The sequence below is a fragment of the Musa acuminata genome, chromosome BXJ2-6, assembly GCF_036884655.1.
Source record: "Musa acuminata AAA Group cultivar baxijiao chromosome BXJ2-6, Cavendish_Baxijiao_AAA, whole genome shotgun sequence".
Lineage (NCBI taxonomy): Eukaryota > Viridiplantae > Streptophyta > Magnoliopsida > Zingiberales > Musaceae > Musa > Musa acuminata.
In genome coordinates this window covers 9,979,524-10,005,944 of record NC_088343.1, presented here as the reverse complement: position 1 = coordinate 10,005,944, position 26,421 = coordinate 9,979,524, and the positions used below count along the sequence as shown (strand labels likewise).

Below are 26,421 nucleotides of genomic sequence, written 5' to 3'. Positions count from 1 at the left end.
TGAATCTAATGAGTTATTAACTAGATGCAAACTATATCTACTATATCTAATATTTATGTGAAGAGGTTCAAGATACTCTAAATTCTAATAAGAAATCTGAATTTGAGTCAATTCAATCTTGATCATTTCTCTTTCAAAGATTAGATGATGGCATATATTAAGATTTAATCCATTAGTTTCAAGTGACGATTGAATATGTAATCTGATAAGAAATACTATTTGAGATACTCTTAAATTTAATAACAAATCTAAGTTTAAGTCAATTCAATCCAAGTTAGACTAGTTTGATAATCTAACGAGATTGCTACATTTGATTTGATTAGATAAATTTAATGAGTTATCAAGATGCGAATTATACCCACTATATCTAATATTTAGATGATAATGTTAGAGATATTCTAAAATCTAATAAGAAACTCGAGCTTAAGTCAATTCAATCATGATAATTTTTCTTCGAAAGGTTAGATGATGGCATACGCATTATTAAAATCCAATCTATTAGTTTCAAGTCATAACGGAATGTGTCATCTCTCAAGAAATACTATTCGAGATACTCTTAAATCTAATAAAAAAATTAAGTTTGGGTTAATTCAATCCAAGTTAGAATAGTTTGATAATATAATGAAATAATTATATTTGATTAGATTAGATGAATCTAACGAGTTATTAACTAAATACAAATTATATCTATTATATTTAATATTTAAATGATAAGGTTTGAGATACTCTAATATCTAACAAGAAATATGAGTATGAGTGGATTCATAATTCATAATATCTAACAAGAAATAGCATATGTATTATTAAGATTCAATCAATTAGTTTCAAGCGAGCCAAATGTGTCATCTCACAAGAAATATTATTTGATATACTCTTAAATCTAACAATAAATTTAAATTTGAGTCAATTCAATCTAAATTAGACTAGTTTAATAATCCAAGAAGATATCTATATTTGATTAGATTAGATGAATCTAACAAACAATAAATTAGATGTGAATTATATCCACAATATCTAATATTTATGTGATAAAGTTTGAAATACTCTAAAACCTAATAAAAAAATTTTGAGTTTGAGTTAATTCAATCATGATAATTTCAAGATTAGATGATAGAATATGCATTATTAAGATCCAATCCATTAGTTTCAAGTGAGAATTGAATATCTCATCTCAAATAGTATTTCTTGTGATACCTCAAATTATTTTTTAGCATGTGATTGATTGATCTACATTGTTTTTAGATATAAAACAACAACAGTTCTTCACCTACAATACAACGATTCCTCTACAGATATTTTAAAAGAATGCTAACAACTTTGAATATTGCTGAATGAAAAAAGAATTGACAGTATTATCAACAGTATAGTTCCTATTGATTTAGTAGATGAAAAGCACATAATAATATTATAACAGGGAAAAAAAGCCTGTGTCTAAGCTGAACCATATTGCTTTGAATTCTTCATCTTTCACATACCATTATGTCTTTTTTCACACCTTCAACACGAGATGCAAAGATCATTCTTCATCACTCCTCCTAAAGACGAACAAAGATGTGAAAGCCCTCAGATGGGCAACAACAAGCAGACAAAAGACCAAACAATCAAATCAATATAACAAAGCTGAAAAGAAATTGGCTGGATTGCCAACAAAAGGGATCCCTCCTGACCGAGTACCAAATGGCAGGAAGGAACCACTGATTCATGTCATCCCCCCTATTTATCTGACTGGCCCAGCTTTGTTGGACCCCAATTATGAGGGCATTGGTGCAGTGTACATCCACGACAAACTTCACCAGGAGAAGCCTGGACATCATAAAAAGCCTCACCTCACAGTCTCCAGCATGAAGAGATAAGGAACGACGATGCATTAAGTATTATATTGTCTGCTAGACTCTTCTGCAGCAATGGCTGCACCAACCAAGATGGTGTCCATGCAACAAGAGATAGGAGGACAGCATCAGAACAATGCTTACATTCGCCTCTGACCACCCAAAATAACCCTATCTATGCAGGCCAGTGTTTGGGAGCCCCTCGGAAGTTCCACTGCTGGGGTCCTCGTTGCTGCGGCTGTGTGCATTGGAGGAGTAACGAGTGTGCTTCCTCGAAGAGCCCTTGCATAGCTGGACAGGGTACTTGAGGGCATTGAGCTCCAGCTTCCTGAGTGCGGCCTTCCCCAAGTCCACCCCACAGATGTCCGAGAGCCTCACAAGGTAGAGCAGCACATCAGAGAGCTCCTCCCCCAGGTGTTGCTTCTCCTCCTCTTCCCAGTCAGGCAGACCCCTGGGCACCTCACCTTTCCATTGAAAGATCTCTGACAGCTCCCCGACCTCCCCCACCTGAAGAGAAAGGAAAAGAACAGCAGACAGATCTTATGTAAGCACACAAAAACAGGAGCGAAATTAACCGGATCCGCCGCTACCTCTTTTTGGTTAGACAAGAACAGAGAACGACTACCGATGTCTGAGATCTTTTGAGAAGGAACACAGACCACCTTTTACGGGAAACAACCACACCTATCTCTTTCCTTCTTCCTCCCATCGAAAGCACAGGACGAAGGAAACCATAACCGGTGGTCTTTTCGTGCACCAAAGACGAGGGAGAAGTGGCATGAAAGGTAAAGAGGAGAGTACCAGAGCTAGCAGGAGGTTCCTGGGACTATGGAACTGTTCCCAGTCTCTCTCCCTCGCAAACTCTGCCATCTTCCTCCTCAGACACTCGAGGGTCACACCCTCCTCCTCCTCCTGCCCTGCCGTGCCCGAGACAGCCCCTTCGGTAGTAGTCGACATGTGTGGCTCTCCTCCGTAGGTATTCTTGGCTGTGGAATGGACCAGGAAACCAGAGGCAGCTTCTGGGCATGCTTATATGATTTGTGTTGCTTCTTTCATTTGCTAGTTCCTCTTAATACATTCAAAAACAAAAAAGAGAGACCACAAGAAAATAACTCAGTTACCCTTATAAATTCTTGTCTATCATAAATGAGTGCTTTTAAGGATATTAATGCTGATTAGAGTTCAGATCTAAATGAATAACTATGAAGGCAATTGACCTCGGAGGGATATATATGTACTTTTATCAACAGCATTTAAATTGATTACTTGTAAGCCAAGAAAGTTCAGCACCCTACCGGAGAAGGAATCCTGTGCATTTCACATTGAGAATAATTGGATCCGATAAGAGTAGTCGGCTCGGCCATTCTCGCCCTCTTCCCAACCAGATGGAGCTCTTAGGAGAATATTGATATGCTTTTGTTTTTGAGATTGATAAATGTATGTATACATCTTTCGGTGAATGATTTATTCTCTCTTGTTTTATATGTACGCATTAAATAACAAAGTTGTTCCATCCTTACCTATTCGAATAACAAATCTATTGAAACCCACTTTAAGAAAGGAAAAGGTCACTTTAGATTATATTGTTCCTCGTGCTTTGACTGCATGGAGTTGGAAGAGTCAATAATCCAAAAGCAAGAAGACAGAGAGATGGTCAAACTCATGTAGCAACTGTCATGATTCGTGATTTTTTTTGTCTTCCAGGAGAAGAAGAATCCTTCTTTGTTCTCTCTACATGTGCGCAATTTATCAGAGGCTTTTAACTCCTAACAGATCACTGTTGATTTTTGAAAATTTATATGTTGTTTGAAATCGCGTCATTAGTCATTTGATAACAGTACATGACAAAGATCAACCCAGTTGACCAGAAATTGCGGAAAGACGAAATCGAAGCTTAGATTGACGAACTCAATCACATAAATATATGTGAATGAAAGACTGCTATAATATTGGTTTGTGTTACCCATGCCAACGATGATCAAAGGATGCAAGTAGCCAAAGCCAAAATCTTGGCACCAAAACTAGTTTCATATCAACTCATGGTATCTTAATAAATGTTGATTAAATAATCCGATAAACCCAAATGCATAAATTAAAGTGAACTAAACTTCCATCTGGATAGTGATATGAACCCTCACAGAACAACATTTAACCACTGGCTGGCTCACTCGTCCTCCTGGCTGCGCAATCTTGCTAACTTGTTGGTAACAACAATGTCAAGCTGTGCAGCCCGCTCGACGATCAACTTGCGCTTCTTTGTGGAAATGTTGTGTGCAATTTCGGCACAGTAGGTCCTGACAAAGTTAAAAAATAGAATAACATATTGCATCGTGTGCATTTCGGGTGCGATATCAATATGTAAACCAAGGAATAAGAAGGGGTTGTTTAGAAATGCACCTGTTGTGCATCATAAGCAACTCCAAATCGGCAACATTATGGACCACAAATTTCTTGAACCCATTTGGCAGGTAGTGGCGTGTCTTCTTGTCTGAACCATACCCTATATTTGGCATCAAGGTACATCCTTTGAACTTTCTGCGCACACGGGAGTCGATACCCTTTGGTCTCCGCCAATTTGTCTGTCACCAGATCATTCAATTACGAGAAATCTAATCAGTGAAAACAACAAAAGCTCAAAGGAAAAATTAAAAGCTCAAATTTAGACTCAGCTGCCTATCTATAGAAGAACAAGGAAGAGGGAAAACGGTCGTAGCACAAGTAATATCAACAAAGCACAGGCTCTCAAAACATGATCACTGTTAAAAAAATCAGTGAAAAGAAACAGAGTGGAAAACTGGTAAGTCCGATGGCAGGCAGCTAACTGGTTGTCATGGTTTGCCTTAAGCGAGAGCATTCAGACTGAAAATTTGAAAACCAACCACAACTTAGGGAATGCTACATGTTTCTACAAGCCTGCAAGTGTGGTCTGAGTATTACAGCTATGGTTGGTACACTCGAATCCTATGCCCACCAAAGTAATGTGGTCATCTGCCTAATTGATGGCAAAGCATTTACAAACAAGTGATTGACTTATGACTTTGCTCAACCTTCAAATTACCTGAGAACTATCATTCAGAATCAGTAGCTCCTTTGAGATTTGGGTCTGAAAAACAGCTTTTATATGTGCAGAATAAGACTATATTAACAGAACCTCCACAAACCCTGAACCTCATGCATTTGTTTATCCTTCCATATTAGGACAACTTTTAAATGAATTCATTTTCTCCATGATTCAATATCACCATGCTATGAATACCAAGCATTTTAAAGAGAAAAAGAAATATACTCTGGTGATTCTAAAGGATTTCATCAAGCATAAGAATCTGGTCAAGTCACACAGGAAGGTCTTTGGAAAGAGAAACCAAAATAGATACTGCTTTTTAAAAGAGCAACTGAGTGTAAAAGGTAACTCCAATATTAATGGAGAATTTTCATACATATCCCTAAGAAAGTAGAGAACAACAAAAATAGCCTGAAAATGTTTACTATATACCCCTCAAAACCTTGTATCAAAAAATGTATCCCCAAGGTTAACTACTGTCCTTGGTCTATTAGAAACCAGCTGTTAGTGGTTAAAATATATACATGTTTTTTATAAAATAATAACACAGCCAGAACGTGGGAATCGTATTGCTGTATTAACCATTAAAAGAACATGATGACCACAATGTTCAAATCAGGTTGAGATGCTAAAGATTCGTATTTTGAAGGTATCTATCGACAGATACTCTCATGCTACCTTTAGTTAGTAAAACCAATTAACATAAATAAGAGATAAAAAATAAAACAAACAGACATGAGTTTCTAGTGCCTGACCGAACAAAGCATAAGAAAGCAACAAATGAAAAATCCAATAGATAGAAAATGAATCCATTTGATAGAAAAATATGATTTTCACCACAAGCAATTAAATTCCTTGATCAGCAGGGAAAAAAAATTCAACGTTCAAAATCCTAGATAGTGAAGACTTCATATCCACATCAAGAGCAATTACCCTCGACCTAAAAAAAGAGCAGTCACATTTTACATTTGTGGAACATTTCTGCATTTTATATGAAAAAGACAGGCTGATTAAACTTATACGTGTAGAAGAATGAAGACAACTATCATTTCCCACAAAATAATATTGAAATTTTACATGTTCTTTAACATACCATGATTCCACTAGCATTGTCATGTAGATGTGGTTATGCCTATTCTGTGAAAAAGACACGCTGATTTAACTTACCATCATAGAAGAATGAAGACAACTAACATATCCCACAAAATAATATTGAAATTTTACATGTTCTTTAACATACCATGATTCAACTACCATTGTAGATACGTTTACAAGTTCTTCCCCATGCCTAATATCACATAACATCTCTCGTACACAACATAAGGGAAGACACAAAGAAGATTATAAACTAGAATAAAAATTGTAGGGCAAAAGCATCAACCTAATCCAGCAATGAAACTTCAGCTGTCAACTCATTTTAGCAACCAAACAGTCATCAGCATACTAGACATGTACATATATTTAAGGAAGGGTAATAAACATATAAATCGATCTTACCTTCACGCAGATCTTGCGGTCGCTCTGGGGCCTCTTGAACTGCTTGACACGCTTCTTGACGATCCTCTTCGTGAGTAACGGAACCGCCATTTTCTTGTTCGCAAAATTTGAAAAAACTGACGCTTTAGCACTCTTCGACGAAATTACTACTACATCTAGAGTCGATTTCTCCCCAAAAATTCGATTTTTCTCCCACCCGAAGCACCAAAAGAAGCAGAAAAATTAATACGACATTTAGAGTCGACGATCAGACGGAATTACCTCTAACCGGCTCGAAGACGACCAGATACTTCGATGAGCTAGACGCAGAAAGATCAATCAGATGAAATCTGGTATTAATACGACGAAAACGCGCATCATTCTGAGGGCCCAAACCCCATACATGACAGGAATAGAACGATCGAGCCTTACCGCTGCGTTCTGCGCGTCGACCCCGCCGTCCCAGAATTCCGAACCCTAGCCGGGAAGTGCGATTTATAGATGATTAAATGTCAGTACTGTTCATCAGAGCCGTCCATTTACCCCCACGTTCACTGCGCGATCCATCAAACGCCTGCGAGAGGCCGCTGCACCCCTGAAACTTGTCAAGCCGATTCATCCAGATTGCTCTTAACGTTGTGTTACACGTATGTGGACACGTGGTGGGATTCCCTTCGTCCTCTTCATGCTGATGACTAATTAGTCATCAGCTTCGCAGTCATCGACGCATTAATCGAATCATTATTTATTTATTTTATATGTAGCAATACTTCTTAAAATTATATTTTAAATAATTGGACTAATTATACGTAGAATTTATTATATTTTTTTTGGATAAGCAACAAAGCAATACATTTCATTTACGAATGTAACATTATAAAAAGATATCAAATATAGATAATTGCTTCATTATTTTTTTAATTTTATTAATATTAGAGGTGAGTATATTACTATAAAGCTTATTAAAAACGTTTTAAACATTCACGATAAAATGAAAATATGGTATGAATAATTATTCTATTAATTTTTTATTTTGGATTTTTAGAAATTTCTTAATTCAATTTGGTGAATAAACTACCCAAAAAGCCTATTATGTGAACTTTTCTTGATAAAATGCCCATTATTATACTCGATAATTGTAAAAAGCCACCTGTGGGTCCCTTTCACTATTTCTTGGGTACAAAGTGAGTAAGCCTAGAATTCGGTTCGGTAATTATTATTATTTCTATTAATATAATCATCATTTATCCCGCCAAACAGATTCAAGAAGCCCCTTCTTTGCCAATTTGGCCGCGGAGGAGAATGTTCGCTGCCTGGCCTTCTTGGCGAAGCCCTTCGTTGCTCCCTCGTCCACCGCCGCACCGGCGACGCCCTTTACCCCTTCCTCCTCCGCGGACAAGAAATCGGTGCGTTTCTTTTTCTTCCCCTCAATCTTGATCCTTTTAAGATGCAAAAACTTTAAGGTTTCGAGCCTGGATTAACGTTTCATGGCTTCTTGGTGCCCCGAACACGAAGAATGCAGGTTTTTCTGTTCGATTGATGGTTGATTGAAGTGGAAAGTGGGGTCGAGGCGAAAAGGTTGGCCGTCGGAGGGTGGTTTACGACGAGGTGAGTCTTTCCGTGGTTCCTGTTTTGAGCCAGTTTAGTATATTCGTGTCCTGCTGTGGCTTATTGGTAAAGAATGCCCTTATTTTGCTCTCTCTTAGATACTCGCGAACAGCAAGAACCTACTTAAGGTGATCATATCTCCTCAAGCAAGATTCTTCTTGTGACGAATCATTTAGTTCCTTTTTTTGGCATATCATGTTTTTTCTCTTCAAACTAAGTGTATTCTTTGATCGTTATTGATCGCTTAATATATCACCTAGAAGGCAAGAAATGCTTATTGGAAGCACCGTATCTTGTATGGTATCTCATGTGGCAATTCATAGGATGTGAAATACTTTTCTCAATAGACATCATCTTATGATCCTTGCTCTGATTCGTCATGTTTGTTTTCTCAGTAGACATCATGTGCTTATTATAAATATACTGCGTCCATATCTTTGCTTCAATATATTATAAATGTATTTCAATTGCAAAAAAAAAAAAAAAAACATTAATTATGAACAATTATTATTAATTTTGACCATAAAAACCTCTCTACCTAGAATGGTAAAGCCATGCACTAGCAGCAATCTCATGCAATTTTGTGTAAAGTATTTGCCAAATATATAACAAATACTACATTAAGACAATCTATCAAGGAATTGAAGTTTGTTTCTTGTGGAAACTTGGAGCATCTATCATGACAAAACTCAAGTAGCATTTGCACAAGATCTCTAAAGGTTCTCAAGCAATTTCTTGGAACTAACACTTTATTCTAGGTTGTTACACTTTGTTCTGGATTTCTAAAGAATCTCAAAGGATGAATGAGAAATAATGGGTACATATGGGCTCAATGAGCTTAAGGTGGTTGATTTACTACTTGTAGCTGACATGTCCATTTCTGTGACTGATTATATATCAATAATCTGTTTACCTTGTCTTACAAGAAATGAGTGGAATATTTTTCTTTCTTGATGACATGATCAAAGTGCTAGGCCTCAAATTTATTACATAGTTAAAGGCCCAATAATATGGATAGTTGAAGTCTTCATTTCAGTTCCCTCATGGTTGGTTGAAAATATCTGTTCTGGATCTGTTAAGTTCCTTTTTGTTATACCTTTTGCATCGTTGTTCCATGTTCTTAGTTTTTTTTTTTTCCTTTGAAGTAGTAGACTATTAGTTAAGTTTTCTAATCATGGTTTTATTTTCTAATCTTGTCATTTTTATCAGCTGGTATGAGAAAGTAAATATACTTGCATAGCTGTGTGATTAAGTTCATGCATTTGGTTTCACCATCTACTGCTGCATGTTGCTTTCTTTATTACCTTTTGAAGAATGGACTTCCCTATTTGTTGCTTGTCAGTTTACTGAGATGATTGGTTGGTCCCGTGGCATGAAAATGGAAATGAAAATTTTATTGCAACTTGATGTTTTTTCAAGGATATACTGCTCTGTTAAATTTTTTATTATTAAAATTGTCATGGTTTTATTACTATATGAAACTTTACTGCAGGCAACATGTAACTAGATTTTTCAGTTTTGCACCTGTTATTAAACGAAATGATGCTTATACTCTTGAGACCGCAGCAGCATTACTGTTGTAGTTCAGGGCATGATAAACAAAGAACATACACAAGATAATGGTTTTCCTGTTGAGGCGTGATATCTTTTTTGCTTTTATACTAATAATTCAGTGAGCTCAAGAAAATCCTGCCAGACACTCATATTTAGTCCTGACAGTCCATTGTTTAATTAGTGAATTTCCTATGTTCTTTGGGAAGTGTTGTATTCATGTAATTATAAGTTATGAAAGAAAGCCTTCATCTTGAAGGACTTTGAACTGATTCAAAAGACATAATTAATCTACAACTGCATAGAATTTGTAAACTGTTGTCATTGCATAGTTTAGCATTAACAAATTTGTCAACTATATGCCTTCTAGCTCATCGTATTTACAGGTCTGCAATCGTTTCTTGATTGGATTTCCATATAACTGGGATCAGTATGCTGATGAATATTTAGTTAACAACGATAGTACTAATCATTTCCAAGATTCTGTTGATGGGAAGTTAGATGCCGAAGGCTGTAATAGTCCATAGTTTTAAGATGTTTCAGGTCTTAATTATGGTGAGAAACTGGGAGATGATGTAGCAGGAAGGCTATATGGTTCAATAAATCAATAATAAATGACAGATGGTTTGCCTATTCCCACAAATTTGGACACCAAAGATGCATATTCACCTAACGTGAAAATTGATGCCAAGTTGAAATTTTCTGATGTCATAGGAAAAATGAAGGCTAGATAGAACTTGGTAGGTAGGAAGTGTTGGAATAAGACATGTAGAAAGTGAACTAAAAGGCTTTGATCACTCCAAAATATCTGAACATTGTTCTACATGTAGAAGAATCTTCATTAGAGAAGATTAAGAAGTGTAATATTCCTTCTGTTGAGAATCCTACAGCTCAGATGTGTTCTACAGTTGATATTGAACTAACAGGAGAATCAGAAATGGACATGGGCTATCAAAAGCAACCTTCGGTGAAGGTTATTGAAGAACAAGAAAGAAAGAAGGATAGCATTCAGAAACAAAACCAGGGCTGTACTGAATGCATTGCCCAAAAAGATTTTATGCACTTCTCCACTTGTGCAGAAATGAGGCCATTAGCTGAAGGATAAAGTAACAGTCAAAACTACATCCACTGGAACTGAAGAGCAGTTATCAATTGTTAAGGGTCAGGTCATAACTATCCATATGTAAGTGGTATTTGTACAGGTAGTGGGCTTACACTTGGCTTTCCTGCTTCTGTTTCTAGGTCAGAGGGCTTAAAAGGCAAATCAGTGGTCTCATCTAAAATGAAACTCAAAAAACTATGAAGTTGCAAGCACTTGGCTGGAGACACCAGAGAACAAACCAAATTGCCTTAACTGTCTGGTGAAAGGTTTCACACATACTTCTGAAGACCGTGCCTCTGTGAAAGGTGGCATTAAGAATGCATCAACTGGCAGTCCGGCTCAGGATCCCACTCTTGTATCTATCTCATTATACTTTCAGCTCATCCAAAAGGGAATTAGGTTTTGACAATTTAAAATGCAGCTTGCAGCCACCACTTATCGAGTCGCGCTGTCACCAAGGAACTGGAAAAACAAAATGATGGGCTTGCTGTTGATCACATTGCTATGGAGAATGATAGTTGTTTAAAAGGATCTCCTAGATATATAACAAAAAATGCAGTTCAATCAGATATTCCTGTCATGAATCACTCTAGTGAAGATAAATCATTGATAATGATTGGCAAGACGATAACAGAAAAAATGAATGATGAGAACATTATATAGTGCCATTTATGCGACTCTTTTCATTGAGTTCATTTTTCTCCTTATTTACCAATTATGATGAGAACATTAGGCAACATAAAGAATTTTATCTTTATAATATTAAAGAATATTTACTTTAGTCATGTCTGTGCTCGTGCATGGTTGCTTAATCTGTCGGCCCTTGCTCAGGTAGAAAAGGACACGAGTGACTTCTTCCTCTTCGGACTCTTTTCCCTTTTTTTTTTTTTTTAATCGGTGCGAGAGGTGACCCTGTTTTCCTCGCATTAGGTTTATGGTTAGTTATGGTGAAAGTTGACAGATGAGGCAAAGGCATGACAAGGATAATATGATCAAGTAAAAAATATATTTTATGAAAAAATTAAACATGACTTAAGAAAGATTAACATGAGGGGGCCCATTTGCGAGGCAAAGGCATGACGTGGGGGCGTGCGCGCATATATATATATATATATATATATATATATATATATATATATATATATCTCGACGTTGCAACATCCTGTCATTAAAGTTGCACCTTCAAAAGCAGAGTCTATCGAATTATATAATAATAAAACCAAGTTTAAACATTGAGAATAAATTATTGTGCATTAGTTTATCAATACTCAGAACCCTACCCAAGGCATCAAAAAAATATAGTTCAAGGCAACCTAAAAAAATATAGTTCAAGGCAACCTATGTATTTTAGGCGTCGTTTTGACTATATGATCCAATTCTCCCTCTTCAATACGTGGGCTGAGTTCAAAGTTCATCCAAGTTCCCGAGCAACAATTTGTGGTATTCGATGTTTGGTGCTTGTAACACTTCCGGGGCGGCAGAATTCTTCCACTGCCTGACTGTAGCTGCCCATCAACCATTCCTGAGCAACAATTTCATAGCCATGAGACATTGTAGAACCAAGTGCAACAAAACATCATTTTTTTTTTATTTAGCTAAAGATTAAAAATATAAACAAGGTACAAAGGAAAGTTAAATATTATCATTTCATTGTCGATATACAATCCTTTCTTTACCATCTTGCACAAGCAATCTTTTTTTTTTTTTTTAATTCTCTCTTTTCTCTTCGTCTTTCTCTTTAGTGGGATTGAAGAGATGATTGTGTTTTTCTTGCTTTGATCTTGGTAAAGTCTAGCATGTCTAGGATTAGTTTGGCTCCAATTGATTAATCCAACTATGATGCAACTTGGTTTGATTGATTTGACCAGCTAGTCCAGTTTTCATGATCTAGACAGTCCATGGTTGAAACTGTCATGGTTGGTCTAGGAATCAGGTTTTTCTAGAATAAAATATTATTGTTGGGAATACTATATTAGGAAACAAATGGATACATATACAAAAACAAAGAATGCCAAATTGAATCAACTTCCTGAGAACAGAAAAAGACAGCAGTGAATAAAAGAGATTGAGAAGATCGACCGCTCAATTCTTCAAAGACAATCTCCAACACTCTTTAATTAAAAAAAAAATCCCCAATAGAATTGAATTATCTATGTAAATTCTTTCTGCAGTTACATAAGGAAATACCATAAAGCTGAAGTGGCACTTCAAAAAGAGTCCTACCGGTAGTCTTAATCTTTGCTTCTTTTTTCAGCCAAGAAAAAACTAACACAAACATTCTGTGGTTATACAAAAAACTACGGGAGAAAAAAAAAAAAAACAATGCAGGAGTCTATATATGATCTGGCCTACCTACTTCTCTATAGTCCTGATGACCTCAAGGAAATAGATTAAACTAACACAAAACAGAACAGAATGCTCATGACCATAAACAGGAATCTCATGCACTGTCCACAGAGATTGGAAAGCTCAAATAATACAAACAGAAACCAAAGAGCTGCCAGTATAACTATGAGAAAGCAATTTTTAGACGCCCATACATACCATGGAAGAAAAATACAATTGATCACAATTGCATAAGTGCAGATATAAATTAATGGCATAAACTAAGGCAAATTAGAAACAACCCGAATGCATATTTACTTGCTTCTTATTCTTTTGTAGGATAGAGAACATGATCAACAGGTGTGGTAAATATTATTCAAATGCTTCATGTTAACGAATTACTCACTGCTTGTAAAATGCTGTTCCTAGACGACCATTAACATAAATCTCAAATTTCTATGATTTAACATTTTCAGCAAGCTGCAGTGGCAATAAAAAAATGATGATTAGTGACATTGTTTCAAAGGGCAATATAGCAAGCATGTTTATGGCATAAAAAAAGTAAAAAGGAAAAAGAGACAAGTTTCACGCATACAATTGAGCAAGCTACTTTTTCTGAGTGTAACTTAAACATTTGAAATTTGTTGTCCAACAAAAGATGGTTTTCAAGAAAACTCCCTCTAACCAAGAACTGATTTCCGACACTAGCATGTGAAGTAATATATTTTGCAACCAATATTAAAAGCACAAAAGAACTTCACAGACTAGAATAGATTCTATGCATCTCATATCCAATAATCAATTCTTGACTAAGCATTCAAGAGGTTAGACCACTGAACCAATTTATCTCCCATGCTAAACAAGTCCTACTATTAACCTACAGAATCTATAAGCTTAGAAAAATCCAGACCAGTTTCCATCTAGACTTCTGCTAGATGTCCAGTTATCAGTGAATTGAGTGGAATATCTAAACCTAATCGAAATTAAGACATCAATCTTTCAAACTAAACCAACTAACCAATATCTCAAATATAATGTACAGAAAGAAGAAGATCCTATGATAATCAAGTCCCCATGCAATCGATAAAGAGAATGATAAAAGAATGTTCTAATTTAACCAACCTAGAGGAGATTAGCTATCGTGCTCACATCATTCTACCTAATAAGCCCTTTCTAGAATTATGACCATTACATTGTTCTAAATTTAGACCAGACACTCTACAGAACAACATGAATTCCTCAAAAGTCTTTTCCCTTGCTTCCACTTCCAGTATTACCTTTTTACTAATGGGCAAAGTAGATATGCGATGCCAACGTTGGGAAAGAACATACGAGCAAATTGGACAAGGGGATAACTCTATGGCTTCGTGTTCTTAGTTCTTGCTCAAACCCTAGCCGTATTCTTTTTGATTGAACGCTTCCTCAAAGGAAAGATTAAAGAAACAATTGGCCTTTCGCAAGGTAATAATCGCTTCGCATGTCAACTGTCTTCTATTTCATCAGATTAACAGCACGACTCATAAACGAATGAATGAGCGAAAGAAAGAAAGGAAGAAGGAAAGAACGAACTAACGAATTAAAAGAACGATGCTCAGCTTAAAAGGGGTCATCATCGGACTTATCATTGAATATTTAGGTCAATGAGATGGGAAAGAAGGGCAGAGGTAACCTGTCTCGAGATAGATGGGGCCGGAGGAGACGAGCTCCTCGCAGATGAGGTCACCACCGGCCATGTAGTGGACGCCGAGGAGTTGGGAGATGTGGATGTCGTAGGCGCCTTCCCAACGACGGGGAACCCTAGCTACACCACACGGATCCGCCGCTGGGGTCCAGGCCAGGCCGGCCGGGAACAGGGCGATCTGCTAGGGCGGAAAGCCCCCTTCTCGCCGCCGCAGCGTCCAGATCTGCGGAGGCGATGGAGGATCGCCACGGGAGAGCGGGCGAAACTCCAAATCATGAACCAAGAAGAGGCGGTTACCGTTTCGCCGAGGCGTAGCGAGCTCAAAAACAGAAACGTCTCAAGCACGTGAGTTGAAGAGCAGCGATATGCGTGGCCGACACGTGATTACTTTATGGGCCGAACGTCTCCAAAGAAGCCCAAAAGCTCGGCCCATAAGACCCAATTTAGGGATTCAACGAGGGTTGAAATGCCAAACATGTTAGGGGGAATAAATAAATAAACAAATTGGATATTACACAGAAGGAAAAAAGGTCAAAATAAATGTTTAAAAGGTAAGGAAAAAAAACTTGTCTTACTAATAATGCAATTCTTCTATTGTCAAACAAAATTGGATGAACATTGACCCTTCAGATGACCCGTGGACAAGTGACAACCATGATTTCTTTTGTTGTCACCTGAAAAAGAAGCTGTAAAGTCTTGGTTATAATCATTCTTGGCTGCTCCTATATACATATATAATACGGAGCAAGATAAGATTTCTTAGTCAAGACCATCAAATGTGATCCATGGTGGCTCTTTACAGATCTTGCGGAGATAAACAAATCCAGACATTGTCATGTGGGACCATATTACTTGCAGGCCACAAAAAGGGTCTCCCATCTCCTCGATGACACAGCAACCAGCAGGTGTTTGTGGCGCAGAAAGATGCGAAGTTTCTGCATCAAATTAACAACAGGATATTGTACTCATGTGATATTAATATTCCAAAGGGTTTGGGTGTCGACAGGGAGGAGTTTATGTGGGAAGGATGTGGAGTTCTTATCCAGTTCCTCTCCCTTACCCGAGAGAGGGGGACAGCCTGAGAGCACACGAGGATAAAACCGAATCTATGTGGGAGCAGCAGCGAAACCTGAAAGCTTATCCCAACCCCACACCGTCCATTATATCCTCCTCATGCCCCACTGCAGAAGCCCTGTGTCTGCCTTTCTTTCCCATCTCTTCCGTTCAAGCTGAGTCGAGGCTTCAGTGGATGCATGGAGGCGTCTCTCTTGTCAGACAAGAAGCGTGGGATCATGGATGAGGAGGAAGAGCTCGAATCCATGTCTTCCTTCTACAGCGAAGAGGATGACTCGGATCGGGAATCGATGGAGGATGCAACGTCCTCGAGTTCATCTTTGTCCTCGTGTCCACCGTCGTCATCGTCGTCGTCGTCGTTGGATGATCAGCTCGAAGAGAGGTCTCTCTTTGAGATGTCTTCCCTCATCTCGGTGCTTCCCATCAAGTAAGTTCTACCACCACCCCTCCAATCCTGTAAAGTTGTTAGCATGGAGCCATCAATACATGCATCAGATCGGATTGGCCTCATGAAACCCTTTAGTCATTGCTTCTTCATCCATTGTTTATGGCACATGGCCGGTTAAGGATGAACACTTGCGGTATCATCGTCTCAAAGTGTCATTGTTTCTCTTGGAAAACAGGAGAGGGTTATCGAAGCATTTCAATGGGAAGTCACAGTCCTTCACTTCTCTGGATAACGTGCGGTGCTTAGAAGATATCGTGAAGCCTGAGAGGCCATGCAATAGAAGACTCACCTCCTGCAAGAGTTACGGAGGAGGGTTGGATAGCCACAAAGCATTGTCTCCAAAGGCTTCCTCCAGGATCATCACAAAGAAGGCTTCTTCTTCTTCTTCTTCTTCCCTGCTAAGCGCAAGGAGGCACAGCTTGTCGAGCAACAGGCCTCCTGTTTGCCCACCACACAGACCAAGCAGCCTATCAGGCCAAATGAAATTTTTGTGCACTTGACAGCCTATCAGCTTCTTTTTCTCAGTTATTCTCATGTTGTTGACTGATTGGTTGTACACATGTTCAATGTAATGTTGTTTGTTGATTTCATGGGATCTTGTTGGTGCCATTTCTTGAGTTTTGCAGCATAAATCATCTCTCTCCACTTCTCATATTAAAGTTATCGATCATGAAGCATCCACACTCAGAGAAATTCATCTTAAATGCACAAAGATAAAGAAAAAATTGGAAGATCATTTGATGAATTCATCCTCATAACGCTACTTACCTTTTGAATCGAGAGATCGATAAACATACTTCTTCTACTGCTGGTCTTAAGTTATTTATGTCAAATTCTTCGGTAAAATATATTTTGTGCTGCACATATAGACAAATAAATCTGATGATATATAGGAGGAAAATTCGAGCATGATAATAGCAAATCAATCGTCGAGAAGCGTTAAAATGTAATAACGAAGGGAGAGGTTTTAGTATACTGTAGGATTGGACACAATTGAAAGCCAACCGAATTCATTAGGCGACCTGTTTAATGATGTATCATATCCCATTTCTAAATATATACTTTCAATATCGATGGACGGACTCTACGCGAATCTTTCTCTGATACAAAGACGAGCATAGTGTGGAGGTATCAATTTCAGGCATATCCTTTCACATTTTACCCGCCTGCTGTGCGTATGCCAACAAACACATATTGCATGGTATAGAATGTATCGTCTTCGATGTGCAATTCATCCGTTGGATCACGTGATTCGCAACAAGATTAGCATTGAACAGCAATATCATCAATCGATTGCCTTTGATCATTACAAAGAGAATTCAGTCACCTGTTCAGATCCACAGATGGCAAAGCGGAAAGAAAACAGAAATCCTACCACATCAGAAAGTACAAGGAAAACTCCAAAATTAAAATGGAACCCTACTATCACAGGGTTGGCATACGGTTGCTCATCTCTAGCAAAAAAATTAGTGTGCGGTAAACAAAACAAAGCAAAACCACTACTAACTCAAACATCTTGTAATAGTTGCTGAAACAACAGAGAAGAAGATACTCATATATGTATATATTTCAACCAATCTAAAGACCAGAGAACTGATCAGCTAGAAACTAGAAGCCCAATGAAAGTGCCCTGTTCAATTTCTGGCAGGTGCACCAGCGGCGGCTGATCAACCAGTACGGCTTCCTCGACTACTGCTTGATCTGATATGATCAACCCTCTGGTATCCAACATCGCCTCCGCGACTTGAAAATCCTCCCCTACCACCACCTCTGCTTCCAAAGTCCCCTCTACCATATCCCATCCCACCACCATAGTTGCTGCGTCCTCTACCGTCATTGCGGAACCCACCCCCTCTACCAGGCGCAAACCTTCCTCTGTTACCAACTGGCAGAAATCAAAGTTTGAAATAATTAGAATATAACATAGGCAGGCAGAGATGTTTATCCAATTTGAGAAGTTAGGTATGCCCATGCGCCATCAATGATTTGTCTTGCAATTCTATAAAATCCAATATGAAAGCAACATACCCTGGTGCAAATGTTTCTTGATTTGAGTTTACACTGCAATAATGGGCTTTCTATACTAAGGTAGTTCAGTTCATTTGTGCAGGAAAAATTGCTTATAGTGCCAATGGTGATAACAAATTCAAACTGATGAAACCAACTTGTGTTGAAATTACTGGCAAAAGAAGTATATATAACTAAATTTAAAATGTAGAAGAAAATGAAAAATTAACCATCCATGCAAACGTCTAGAATTAAAAATCTATCAGGCACTTGCCTCGTGAGCCTGGAGCGCGCTTTTCCTCAACATAAGCTGAGCGACCACCTATCATTATGGGTGAGGCCTGCAATGTGAAATGAAATCAACATAAAATTGTTTCACCAATCACGGATCAGACAAAAAATATATGGTTAGAAACTAAATGCATATAGAGATAGGGATGAAAATTAAAACTGTTTCAATTTAACTTGTCAAAAATAATATATATATATATATATATATATATATATATATATATATATATATATATATATATATATATATATATATATATATATACACACACACACACACACAGAGACACACTGTATTATCTTCATTCCATATTATTTGCTATTTAACCATATATTGAGGCTTTGAAACGATTTTTGCATAACAAATTACAAATCTTAAAAAATGTTAACTACATCTTGCAATAACCAAATATAGCTAAGCACTTCCCAAAATTAGAAGGTCATATAACCAAATGATAAATGTTGCATGAAAGCACCAACAAGCACCACAATATTCAACAAGTGGAGCCACCGGTGAGGTAAAGCAAGTCATGTGATGTGATTGCAGAAAACTCAAAAGGCAACTATGAGAAAGTTGCAAGCAAATGCCTAAATACACCACAAAAATCAGATAGTGGAGTGAATGAAAACCAAAGAAAGAAAGATAAGAGTAAAAAATGGAAAGGTGCCCAAAACTAAATTACCAGAGGGCTAGAAACTAAGTGCAACTTTGAGCCTCTAATGAAATGCACCATGAAGATTTACGTGCGGATTCATTATAAATCATATGAATAACCAAATGCCAGCAAGGAAGTTTAAGAACCATGAGTAATAATCAATTACACAAGCAAACCAAATTTAACAAATACAGACCACACCTTCAAATTTAATAAAAATAACAAGATTGGAAAAGAAGTTGTCCAGGTGCTTGATTCTTAATGCTTGATTGGCGTGTGATATAAGCTATACATGAACCTAACATGACTTGAATGGTGCGTATTGTTTGACTGTTGTGATGTACAACCTAAATGAATATTGAGCACAATCCAAACATCACATTTACTTCAATATTCAACCCAATTTTTTATTGTTATTGTACATGCATTCAGTCAAGCACCCTTTTAACATATTCAGTGTGGATCAATTCAGTTTTTAATGGACTTGAATTTGGATCTTACATGGATCCAACTGAATCAACATCTTACTAATAGTATAAGAAGCATGCAGCAAATAAATCAAATCGAAGTTAATGATGGCATATATAGATTTACCTCTATGGCACTTTGAACAGCACTCGTCACCTCAAACTCCACAAACCCAAAGCAGAAACCTTGTAGCTGCAGATAATTAAAACACAATCTTCTTATAATACCGAAAATAAAAAAAATGATGGGAGAATTGAAATTTAAATTTCAAGGAGAGGAAGTATATACAAACCTTATGGCTTCTAACTTGTATGCCACCAGGCTTAATGGGACCAAACTTTTTAAACACCTCCTCAAGTTGAGCAGGTGTTGCATCCATTGGCAAACTTTTCACATATACGGAGTAACCATCAGCTGAAAGAAGAATATAGAGGATGAAATTCACAAAACAGAGTTATGCTGAAGTTAATATACAGAAAGATTAGCTTGAAACAAGACTATCATTACTTTCAGCCTCTTGGACATTGCTACTTTCAGCAGCAGTAGAACTGGATGCAGACATATCAGATGCTGGAGCTGCTGGAGGAGCAGGGATTGCCTGTGGTTCTGCTTTAATTGATGTTGGCTTAGAAGAAGCATGTGTTGGAACTGACACAGAAGCACTATCTTTCATGACTTTCACCTGCATCCATGATCCAACAAGCTATTCTTACAACTAGTTTTCGTAATAGTGTTCCGCAAATTAAACATAAATCATTATCTATTTGAAATTCGTTGATCTGCAACAAAAGAAAACTAGATATATTTACAATAAATTCTGAAAAGTCAGAACAGTGGACTAAAAGCATACATGTCTTGGAATTCCCACCCATTATTTAATATTCTGAGATGATAACAAAATTCACCTTGCAGATGTTTCAGAAGAACAAGCTTTATAAAAAGAACTATATTAGAAGCTTCCAGCATCCAGGTCCCATAATGGAGAGCTACAACATATGGTTTAAATAATCAAACTTCAGCTTATAGTGCTAATGATACTTGGTATTGCATTGTGTGCTCTATGGGAGCAGAAGGAGAAATGAACGTCACACCACTGATATTGTTGTAGAATCACCTATATAATTATGTCCATAGATAATATTAAGTTTCACATCTTTATAAAGTGATCATTTAACCTAAAAGGCATCTAGTTTGTTCTATTGTCTTGGATATGTGGGACTAAAACTTTAGAAAAGATAGATTGCTAATTAGCCTTTCGATGAAATTGACCAATATGTTGCTCACAATAATAGAAGTTGCAATGTAGAATAATCAAATAGATAGATCCTATTACTAACCAGTGGGAATATACTAGAACTTTAAGTAGTATTGTTAAAAGAATATTGGCAAACAAAGAACCACTATGCCTTATTCCTCACGGACCAGCGTCTTAACATTTGGTTGGTGGTCATCCAAACATTAGATGCATAACTTTACACTAACTTGAACATACATTATGATGAGAACAAGAGTTCATAAGAGGAAAATATAGCAAAATGTTCAACTTAGGCACTTACAATTGAGGCATATGATTTCTTTGGCATATCTTCTTGGGCGGTGACAGCATTTGATTCAGAATTGCTTGGGACTTCATTAATCACCTCACCTGTAGGTTCTTCCTCTTCCACAACCTCCCCATTGTCTGAAGGATTATAGACTTCCTCCTCGTTCACCTCCTCTTCTTCTACTGGCAACACGTCTGTTTGGTCCAGAGCATGCTGCTCTTCCTCTGGAGGTAAATCTGCAGGTCAAAAGAAGTAAGCCTAGAAATTTCCATAGACGCCAATAAAACTTGAAGACAATCAAGCCTTGGGATCTTTAGAAGACAAACCACTTTCAGGCGCATGAGGTGCACCAGAGTCATTTGCCAAGCCCTGGAGTCCCTGTTGGTGATCGACCTCCTCCACAAACCTAAATATGTCATTCAATACATAGAAACCCTTGTCCTGGCGAGCAAGAAAGAAGGACTGGGTGAAGTCCCTCTTAACATTATCCTCTCCCGTTAGGTGCCCCGTCACAAGCACGATCACCCCACCGCCGAGAGATTCTTGGGCATCTACCGATGTCATCTCCGCTCTAACAGAGCCCATGGACAATATCTTCGCATTGATCGCCTACATCCCATGTAAGAAGTTCCTCATAAAAAGATGAAATCTTTCGGCTTCAAGATTCCATCTTTCTTGAAGACATGTAAAGCCCAAACAAAGATGTAAGGTTTTGCGTACTCACGTCGGTGGAGGTGACCGAACTCATGGCGCCATGGACATCCGGCCGGCCGAGCTTGCTGCTATCCTGGTAAAACCGGTAAACATGCTCCGGCGATTGCTGGAGGACATGGTAGTACTGCTGAACAAACGCGTTCCCCACCTGAACCACCAACCTCCGAGCTAAAGACAACAACAAGACGGAACAACGTAGCGAAAAAGAGGCGAATCCACTACCACTTGAGCGGAAAACGAAGATCTTTCGGCGCTCGACGGCTGGGCGGCCATTTCCGCGACGGGTAGCTCAAGCACGGAAAGGTTAAAACCCTAACAACGGATCCGAAGGCTGCCGGGGCCGAAGAGGCTCGCGTTTCGAGATTGATATGCGGCGGTTGAAGAGGAGGGTAAGAAGGAAATGCCGGTGGGTTCTCTCCTGCAGGTTCCTTTTCTAGGGTCCGGAGCTTCCGATCTGGAATGGAAGAAAACACATAAGAAAGAGGGCAATTCTATTGTTTTATTTATTTGATCCAATTTTCTCCACTTGGGTTCGATTCTTACACTTCCTCTTTTAAGACGACCATTGGCACGTGAGAACTGACGTTGGCCCTTTCTGGCACGTGTTAGACGTGGGTCACCGGCGTCGGCCCCGCGTGCGAATGGACCATTCACGTGCGTTCGGTGGGACTAAATCAAATCAAGACCGTACAAATAATTCATGTGCGGGAAACATCCCGATCTGATTGCTTGTGGAATGGTCAAAAGATGAACGAAGTCAGCATGCGGTTCTCAAGTCAAAAGTATGAACTGCTATTAGTGCCATGAAAGATTGCAGATATTCTACAGTCAAAGACAACTATTCTGAACCCTTAGCTACAGAATTAATGCAAGTTTTTTTCTATGATCTCCTCGTTCTATAGTTACAATCTCAAAACAGAACCAATTTCCATCCTCGTACAAGCCACAATCTCCGTCAACAGAACAGAGATTGTGTTATTAACTGCATTTGCAATGTGTTACTTGTCAACACAATGAAGCATCATCAAAAGAAAAGCACAAGAGTATCAAGTTGAAGCCCATAGTGTCCCAATTTTAACACCATGTTCACTAAAGAACATCTAAATACATAAACGCAACCAGCACAAGATATACATGAAAAGTATCATGGATGATGTATGAAAATTTTCCTGCTAAATAGAAAGATGTGGCATTCTTTCCTGTGATACATAACAAAGTTCACGTAGAGATGCATTATAAATCCAAGGTTTCAATTAGCAATTCATACCCATACACAGACCTGAACATACTGACTGATATTTTCCCATACTAATCAAAGACCAATACTGGATCATATAGGTTGATGGTGACAGTGTTTATAATTATATTTTGTTACCGATACTGGAACATATAAGTTGATATATTTTCCAGTATTAATGGTGTGCCATATTTGTTCTGCAATCCATCAAAGAGTGACATGGGACCAAGATTTGAGATCCTGTGTGAGCCAAATGCTCTAGAAAATTAGACTAAAAGATCAAAAATAGAGCATTATAGGGATAAGGAGAAAGAATAATTTAAGGAGGCAACTTAATCATGACAAACATAGAGGAATTTCATATGCTAGCATAATATTTGAACTTTCTCATTCATTTGCAGATTGAAACCTTATGAACAATAAAGATTAACAATCGCGTGGCCATACTTGTTTGGTTTTCCAACAGAAGCCCTGGGCCTCTGGCTGTATAAATTCTCATTATGCTGCAAAATTGCACTGGCGAACAAACTCCATATCGTAGTCCACGTACTTTGTCCACAGATGTCGGAACTGGTTCATGGCAATATCAAGCCAAGGTTTCATATTTCCATTAAAATGCACAACAGCAGCATTATTGATTTCCTCCATGCTTATACTTGGATTATATCCAAGTCCAAGCACATGCCAGGACTTGTCCAAGGGTTTTGTCGTGGAGTAAAATGTGATCAAGCCTGGCGGAAGAGTCCCTAATTTCCACAATGTTCGGTTCTCATTCTGCAACAACAGCGGGTGCTTCCATATCAGACATTAGAAGAAAAAGAATAGCATGAAAAGTGATGAAACAAGCTGCTGAAAAGGAATTCCCCAACATCTCCCTTCCTAGTACATCTAAACTATATATTAATAAAAAAATGCTTATCCAAGATATAATTTTTCATTCAGTAGGCAGAACATGTTTCAGGATATTACAACTTCTATACGCAATAGACTATCTAAGAAATTGCTTCTTTATTCCCCACCGAAATTTGCTTGTTATTGTGGTGCTAATAAAAAATTTATAGACTGAATTTAGTAAAGATAAGCCATGGTCGAAAAATTGTTGTAACTGTTGTAGTATACAGTGTATGTTTAGCTTTGGTTTTTGTGGCATGCAACTTATCAAGAACAAAGTTCCCCTAAAAAACATCAGGTTTACAAATGTTAATCTGCCAACAAGATTTGATGAAAAAACTAGTGAATAATTAATCAAGCATATTTCCTCTCACGCTGATCTAAAATACAGATTCAACCCTGTCAAGATGAGTTTCTTTCTAGCTGACTGGAAAAAGTTTATATGCAATTTATCTTCTACTTACTTTGTACTCCATTGTTTGGACAAGAAATACATGCTAGATTTTACTTTCAATTCCCAAAAGAATTTTGTTTTTTGTAAAGGAGACAATTAAAAAAGATAGTAACTTACCAGATTCTGCCAGTAATGGTACTGTTCAGTGCACTTCTCTTTCCTCCATGCATCAAGATCAAAGAAATTCATCCCATAAGCCCACCCACATGCCTTAGGGTTGAACTTCTCCTTGATCAGTGGGTGTGAAAAGTTCATATACTGTGCATAACGGTGAAATGACCCGAAGCATGTCTCAACTGCTCCATTCACTTTCCCATCCATATCAATCTTCCACAGTCCTGTGAGATCCCTTTGCACCACAACATCATCATCCAAGAAGAGAATTCTGTGGAGCTTCGGGTGCATCTCAGGTAAGTAAAATCTTAAATGGTTTAGCATGGACAGGTACTTGGGGTTCCTAAACTTCATGTTAGTGGTGTCCTTGGTGGCATTCTCCAGCTTGTTCTCGAAGTAGAACCTCTGAAGGTTTGCAGACTCAAGCTGCCGTAGCACTGGCACATAAGAAGAGTTGAGGAATTTATAGTCCTCCACGGCCTTGACCTCAATGTGGGCACCGGAGTAATCTTTCATGCGAAACATAACCTGCATTGCCCCAAGGTTCATTCGATCTGTAACAACGTGGAAGACATGCTTCCAGGGCTCACGGGCGTTGCGGACGGCAGAGTTCACCACGACGGACGCTGCAAGGACATTGTCTGAGAAAATGGCATAATGGTATAGCTTAGGGTCTTCGAGCTCTGGTGGAGGGGTCGGTGGATCAACGTAGCGATCCGATTGGGCGATCCTCTCCTCCATGAGGCGCATGGCGAGGCAATGGAGGCTCCTAGGGATGGACTTTGCGGCGATAAGGGACGAGAAGGCGCCTGCCTTCTTGGCCTTGGAGAGCTGCTCGTTGACGGCGAAGATTGTATCCTTGAGCTTCTGGATCTTAAGCTGGTTGTCGAAGGAGTCCTTGGCGTCGGAAATGAGGAGACGAGCAGCGCGGATGCGGTCCTTGACGCCGCGCTCGAAGCCACGGACGGCGGTCTCGTCGATGGGGCCGGCACGGTGGAGTAGCGTACGGTGAGCGCCGACGAGGAGGGAGAGGTTGCGGGCGAGCTCAGCGAAGAGGCGCGTCTGCTTTGAGCTCTCGAGCTTGAGCCGACGCGCGAACGAGGCGTAGGCGGCGGCGACGGCGGCGTGGTCGCCGACCTGCTTCCGAATCAGGTCCGCGCGCGCCCGGAGGGGGTCGGATCGGACGGCGAGGACCGACCGCCGCGCGTAATGGAGGCCCGAAGAGTACAAATCGGAGGGCAAGGACGTGGACGAACCAACCTCCTCCTTCCTGGTCATCACCGGCGCGGAGGTAGTGGAGGGGACGAGGAGAAAGAGGGCGGCGACGGAAACGGCGAGGCAGAGGAGGAAGAAGCGGTGGATCATGGCATTGCGGCCAGGATTTCGAAGGCGGATCGCCATCTTGGTTAGGATTTCGAGATAGAATCGATAAGAAGACGAAGATAAATATGCGACGGAGGAGACCGCGGAACGAACCCTATTTATGGTTATGCTTCATTGATCACTACAAACTCTGTAGAGTAGTGCGCGGTGTTAGTGCCAAAGGAACTGACAAATATACTGTTCCCCCAGAGTGGTTTAGGTTAACATGACCCGGCTATAGTAGAACCAGGAAAGGAACAGGCGGGGGAGCGGCCACTTTGGCTGACAGCGGAAGAGAGGAATTCATGTGTCCCGCGGAGGAGTGCAACGGCAGCTGGGTGCGATGACGGTGGGTTGTGCTTCGCGGCCTAACACCTGTCGGTGGGTCGGGTCGAACCGGACCGGACCGGCCGAGTTTTCTTTTTTAATATTATTTCATGTTACTTAATCATACACTAAGGTTTATGTTTATCATACTGATTGATGTTATTATTTTTATTATATCATAATGACTTAAATTTCATTTCC

At 38.9% G+C, this 26,421-nt stretch overlaps 4 protein-coding genes and 2 long non-coding RNA genes across 9 annotated transcripts; 1 reads left to right on the top strand and 5 right to left on the bottom strand.

Annotated features, from left to right (window-relative positions):
* Positions 1 to 1,842: 1,842 nt before the first annotated feature.
* On the bottom strand, positions 1,843 to 3,006 carry LOC103987608 (uncharacterized). Its single transcript, XM_065110507.1, has 2 exons — positions 2,631 to 3,006; positions 1,843 to 2,336 (listed from the first exon to the last, which is right to left on the bottom strand). The coding sequence occupies exons 1-2, from the start codon at positions 2,784 to 2,786 to the stop codon at positions 2,001 to 2,003; spliced, it is 492 nt and encodes a 163-aa protein (XP_064966579.1). The 5' UTR covers positions 2,787 to 3,006; the 3' UTR covers positions 1,843 to 2,000.
* An 832-nt stretch (positions 3,007 to 3,838) lies between these two features.
* Positions 3,839 to 6,912, bottom strand: LOC135583200 (large ribosomal subunit protein eL32z-like). Of its 2 annotated transcripts, none has more exons than XM_065112381.1 (5): positions 6,799 to 6,912; positions 6,649 to 6,686; positions 6,388 to 6,480; positions 4,227 to 4,408; positions 3,839 to 4,123 (listed from the first exon to the last, which is right to left on the bottom strand). In XM_065112381.1, exons 3-5 carry the CDS (start codon positions 6,475 to 6,477, stop codon positions 3,994 to 3,996), a joined length of 402 nt encoding a protein of 133 aa, XP_064968453.1. In that variant the 5' UTR covers positions 6,478 to 6,480; positions 6,649 to 6,686; positions 6,799 to 6,912; the 3' UTR covers positions 3,839 to 3,993. The 2 variants fall into 2 exon arrangements, with proteins under 2 accessions (XP_064968453.1, XP_064968452.1); XM_065112380.1 differs by having other exon boundaries at positions 6,649 to 6,716; positions 6,799 to 6,879.
* A 4,896-nt stretch (positions 6,913 to 11,808) lies between these two features.
* On the bottom strand, positions 11,809 to 14,947 carry LOC135614722 (uncharacterized). The gene is made up of 2 exons (XR_010487676.1): positions 14,622 to 14,947; positions 11,809 to 12,149 (listed from the first exon to the last, which is right to left on the bottom strand). It is a non-coding gene; the product is annotated as an uncharacterized LOC135614722 (long non-coding RNA).
* Positions 14,948 to 15,756: 809 nt separating this feature from the next.
* Positions 15,757 to 16,745, top strand: LOC103987605 (uncharacterized). Its single transcript, XR_010487315.1, has 2 exons — positions 15,757 to 16,134; positions 16,331 to 16,745. It is a non-coding gene; the product is annotated as an uncharacterized LOC103987605 (long non-coding RNA).
* Positions 16,746 to 17,561: 816 nt separating this feature from the next.
* On the bottom strand, positions 17,562 to 22,198 carry LOC135614721 (nuclear transport factor 2-like). Its single transcript, XM_065112379.1, has 9 exons — positions 22,058 to 22,198; positions 21,846 to 21,983; positions 21,448 to 21,730; positions 21,134 to 21,357; positions 20,085 to 20,259; positions 19,870 to 19,991; positions 19,704 to 19,769; positions 18,437 to 18,503; positions 17,562 to 18,040 (listed from the first exon to the last, which is right to left on the bottom strand). Exons 1-9 carry the CDS (start codon positions 22,106 to 22,108, stop codon positions 17,823 to 17,825), a joined length of 1,344 nt encoding a protein of 447 aa, XP_064968451.1. The 5' UTR covers positions 22,109 to 22,198; the 3' UTR covers positions 17,562 to 17,822.
* Positions 22,152 to 26,045, bottom strand: LOC135614720 (galacturonosyltransferase 8-like). Of its 3 annotated transcripts, none has more exons than XR_010487674.1 (4): positions 24,535 to 26,045; positions 23,520 to 23,846; positions 22,379 to 22,563; positions 22,152 to 22,289 (listed from the first exon to the last, which is right to left on the bottom strand). XR_010487674.1 is itself a non-coding variant. In XM_065112378.1 (2 exons), the coding sequence occupies exons 1-2, from the start codon at positions 25,930 to 25,932 to the stop codon at positions 23,571 to 23,573; spliced, it is 1,674 nt and encodes a 557-aa protein (XP_064968450.1). In that variant the 5' UTR covers positions 25,933 to 26,045; the 3' UTR covers positions 23,429 to 23,570. The 3 variants fall into 3 exon arrangements, 1 of the variants encoding a protein (XP_064968450.1); XR_010487675.1 differs by having other exon boundaries at positions 22,379 to 22,504; XM_065112378.1 differs by lacking the exons at positions 22,152 to 22,289; positions 22,379 to 22,563 and having other exon boundaries at positions 23,429 to 23,846.
* Between the last annotated feature and the right edge of the window lie 376 nt (positions 26,046 to 26,421).

Bases quoted from the DNA above. Each gene is read 5' to 3' on its own strand.
- LOC103987608 (XM_065110507.1), bottom strand. From the start codon at position 2,786: ATGTCGACTACTACCGAAGGGGCTGTCTCGGGCACGGCAGGGCAGGAG. The intron at 2,337-2,630 runs GTACTCTCCTCT...CTTTCTCTTCAG, and splicing joins GGAACCTCCTGCTAGCTCTG to GTGGGGGAGGTCGGGGAGCT.
- LOC135583200 (XM_065112381.1), bottom strand. From the start codon at position 6,477: ATGGCGGTTCCGTTACTCACGAAGAGGATCGTCAAGAAGCGTGTCAAG. The intron at 4,409-6,387 runs GTAAGATCGATT...ATCTGGTGACAG, and splicing joins ACCGCAAGATCTGCGTGAAG to ACAAATTGGCGGAGACCAAA. The intron at 4,124-4,226 runs GTGCATTTCTAA...TAACTTTGTCAG, and splicing joins TTGCTTATGATGCACAACAG to GACCTACTGTGCCGAAATTG.
- LOC135614721 (XM_065112379.1), bottom strand. From the start codon at position 22,108: ATGGCCGCCCAGCCGTCGAGCGCCGAAAGATCTTCGTTTTCCGCTCAA. The intron at 19,770-19,869 runs GTTTGTATATAC...AATTATCTGCAG, and splicing joins TACAAGTTAGAAGCCATAAG to CTACAAGGTTTCTGCTTTGG. The intron at 18,041-18,436 runs GCAAGTGCCTGA...GATTTCTGCCAG, and splicing joins GCGCGCTCCAGGCTCACGAG to TTGGTAACAGAGGAAGGTTT.
- LOC135614720 (XM_065112378.1), bottom strand. From the start codon at position 25,932: ATGGCGATCCGCCTTCGAAATCCTGGCCGCAATGCCATGATCCACCGC. The intron at 23,847-24,534 runs GTAAGTTACTAT...CTGTTGTTGCAG, and splicing joins ACCATTACTGGCAGAATCTG to AATGAGAACCGAACATTGTG.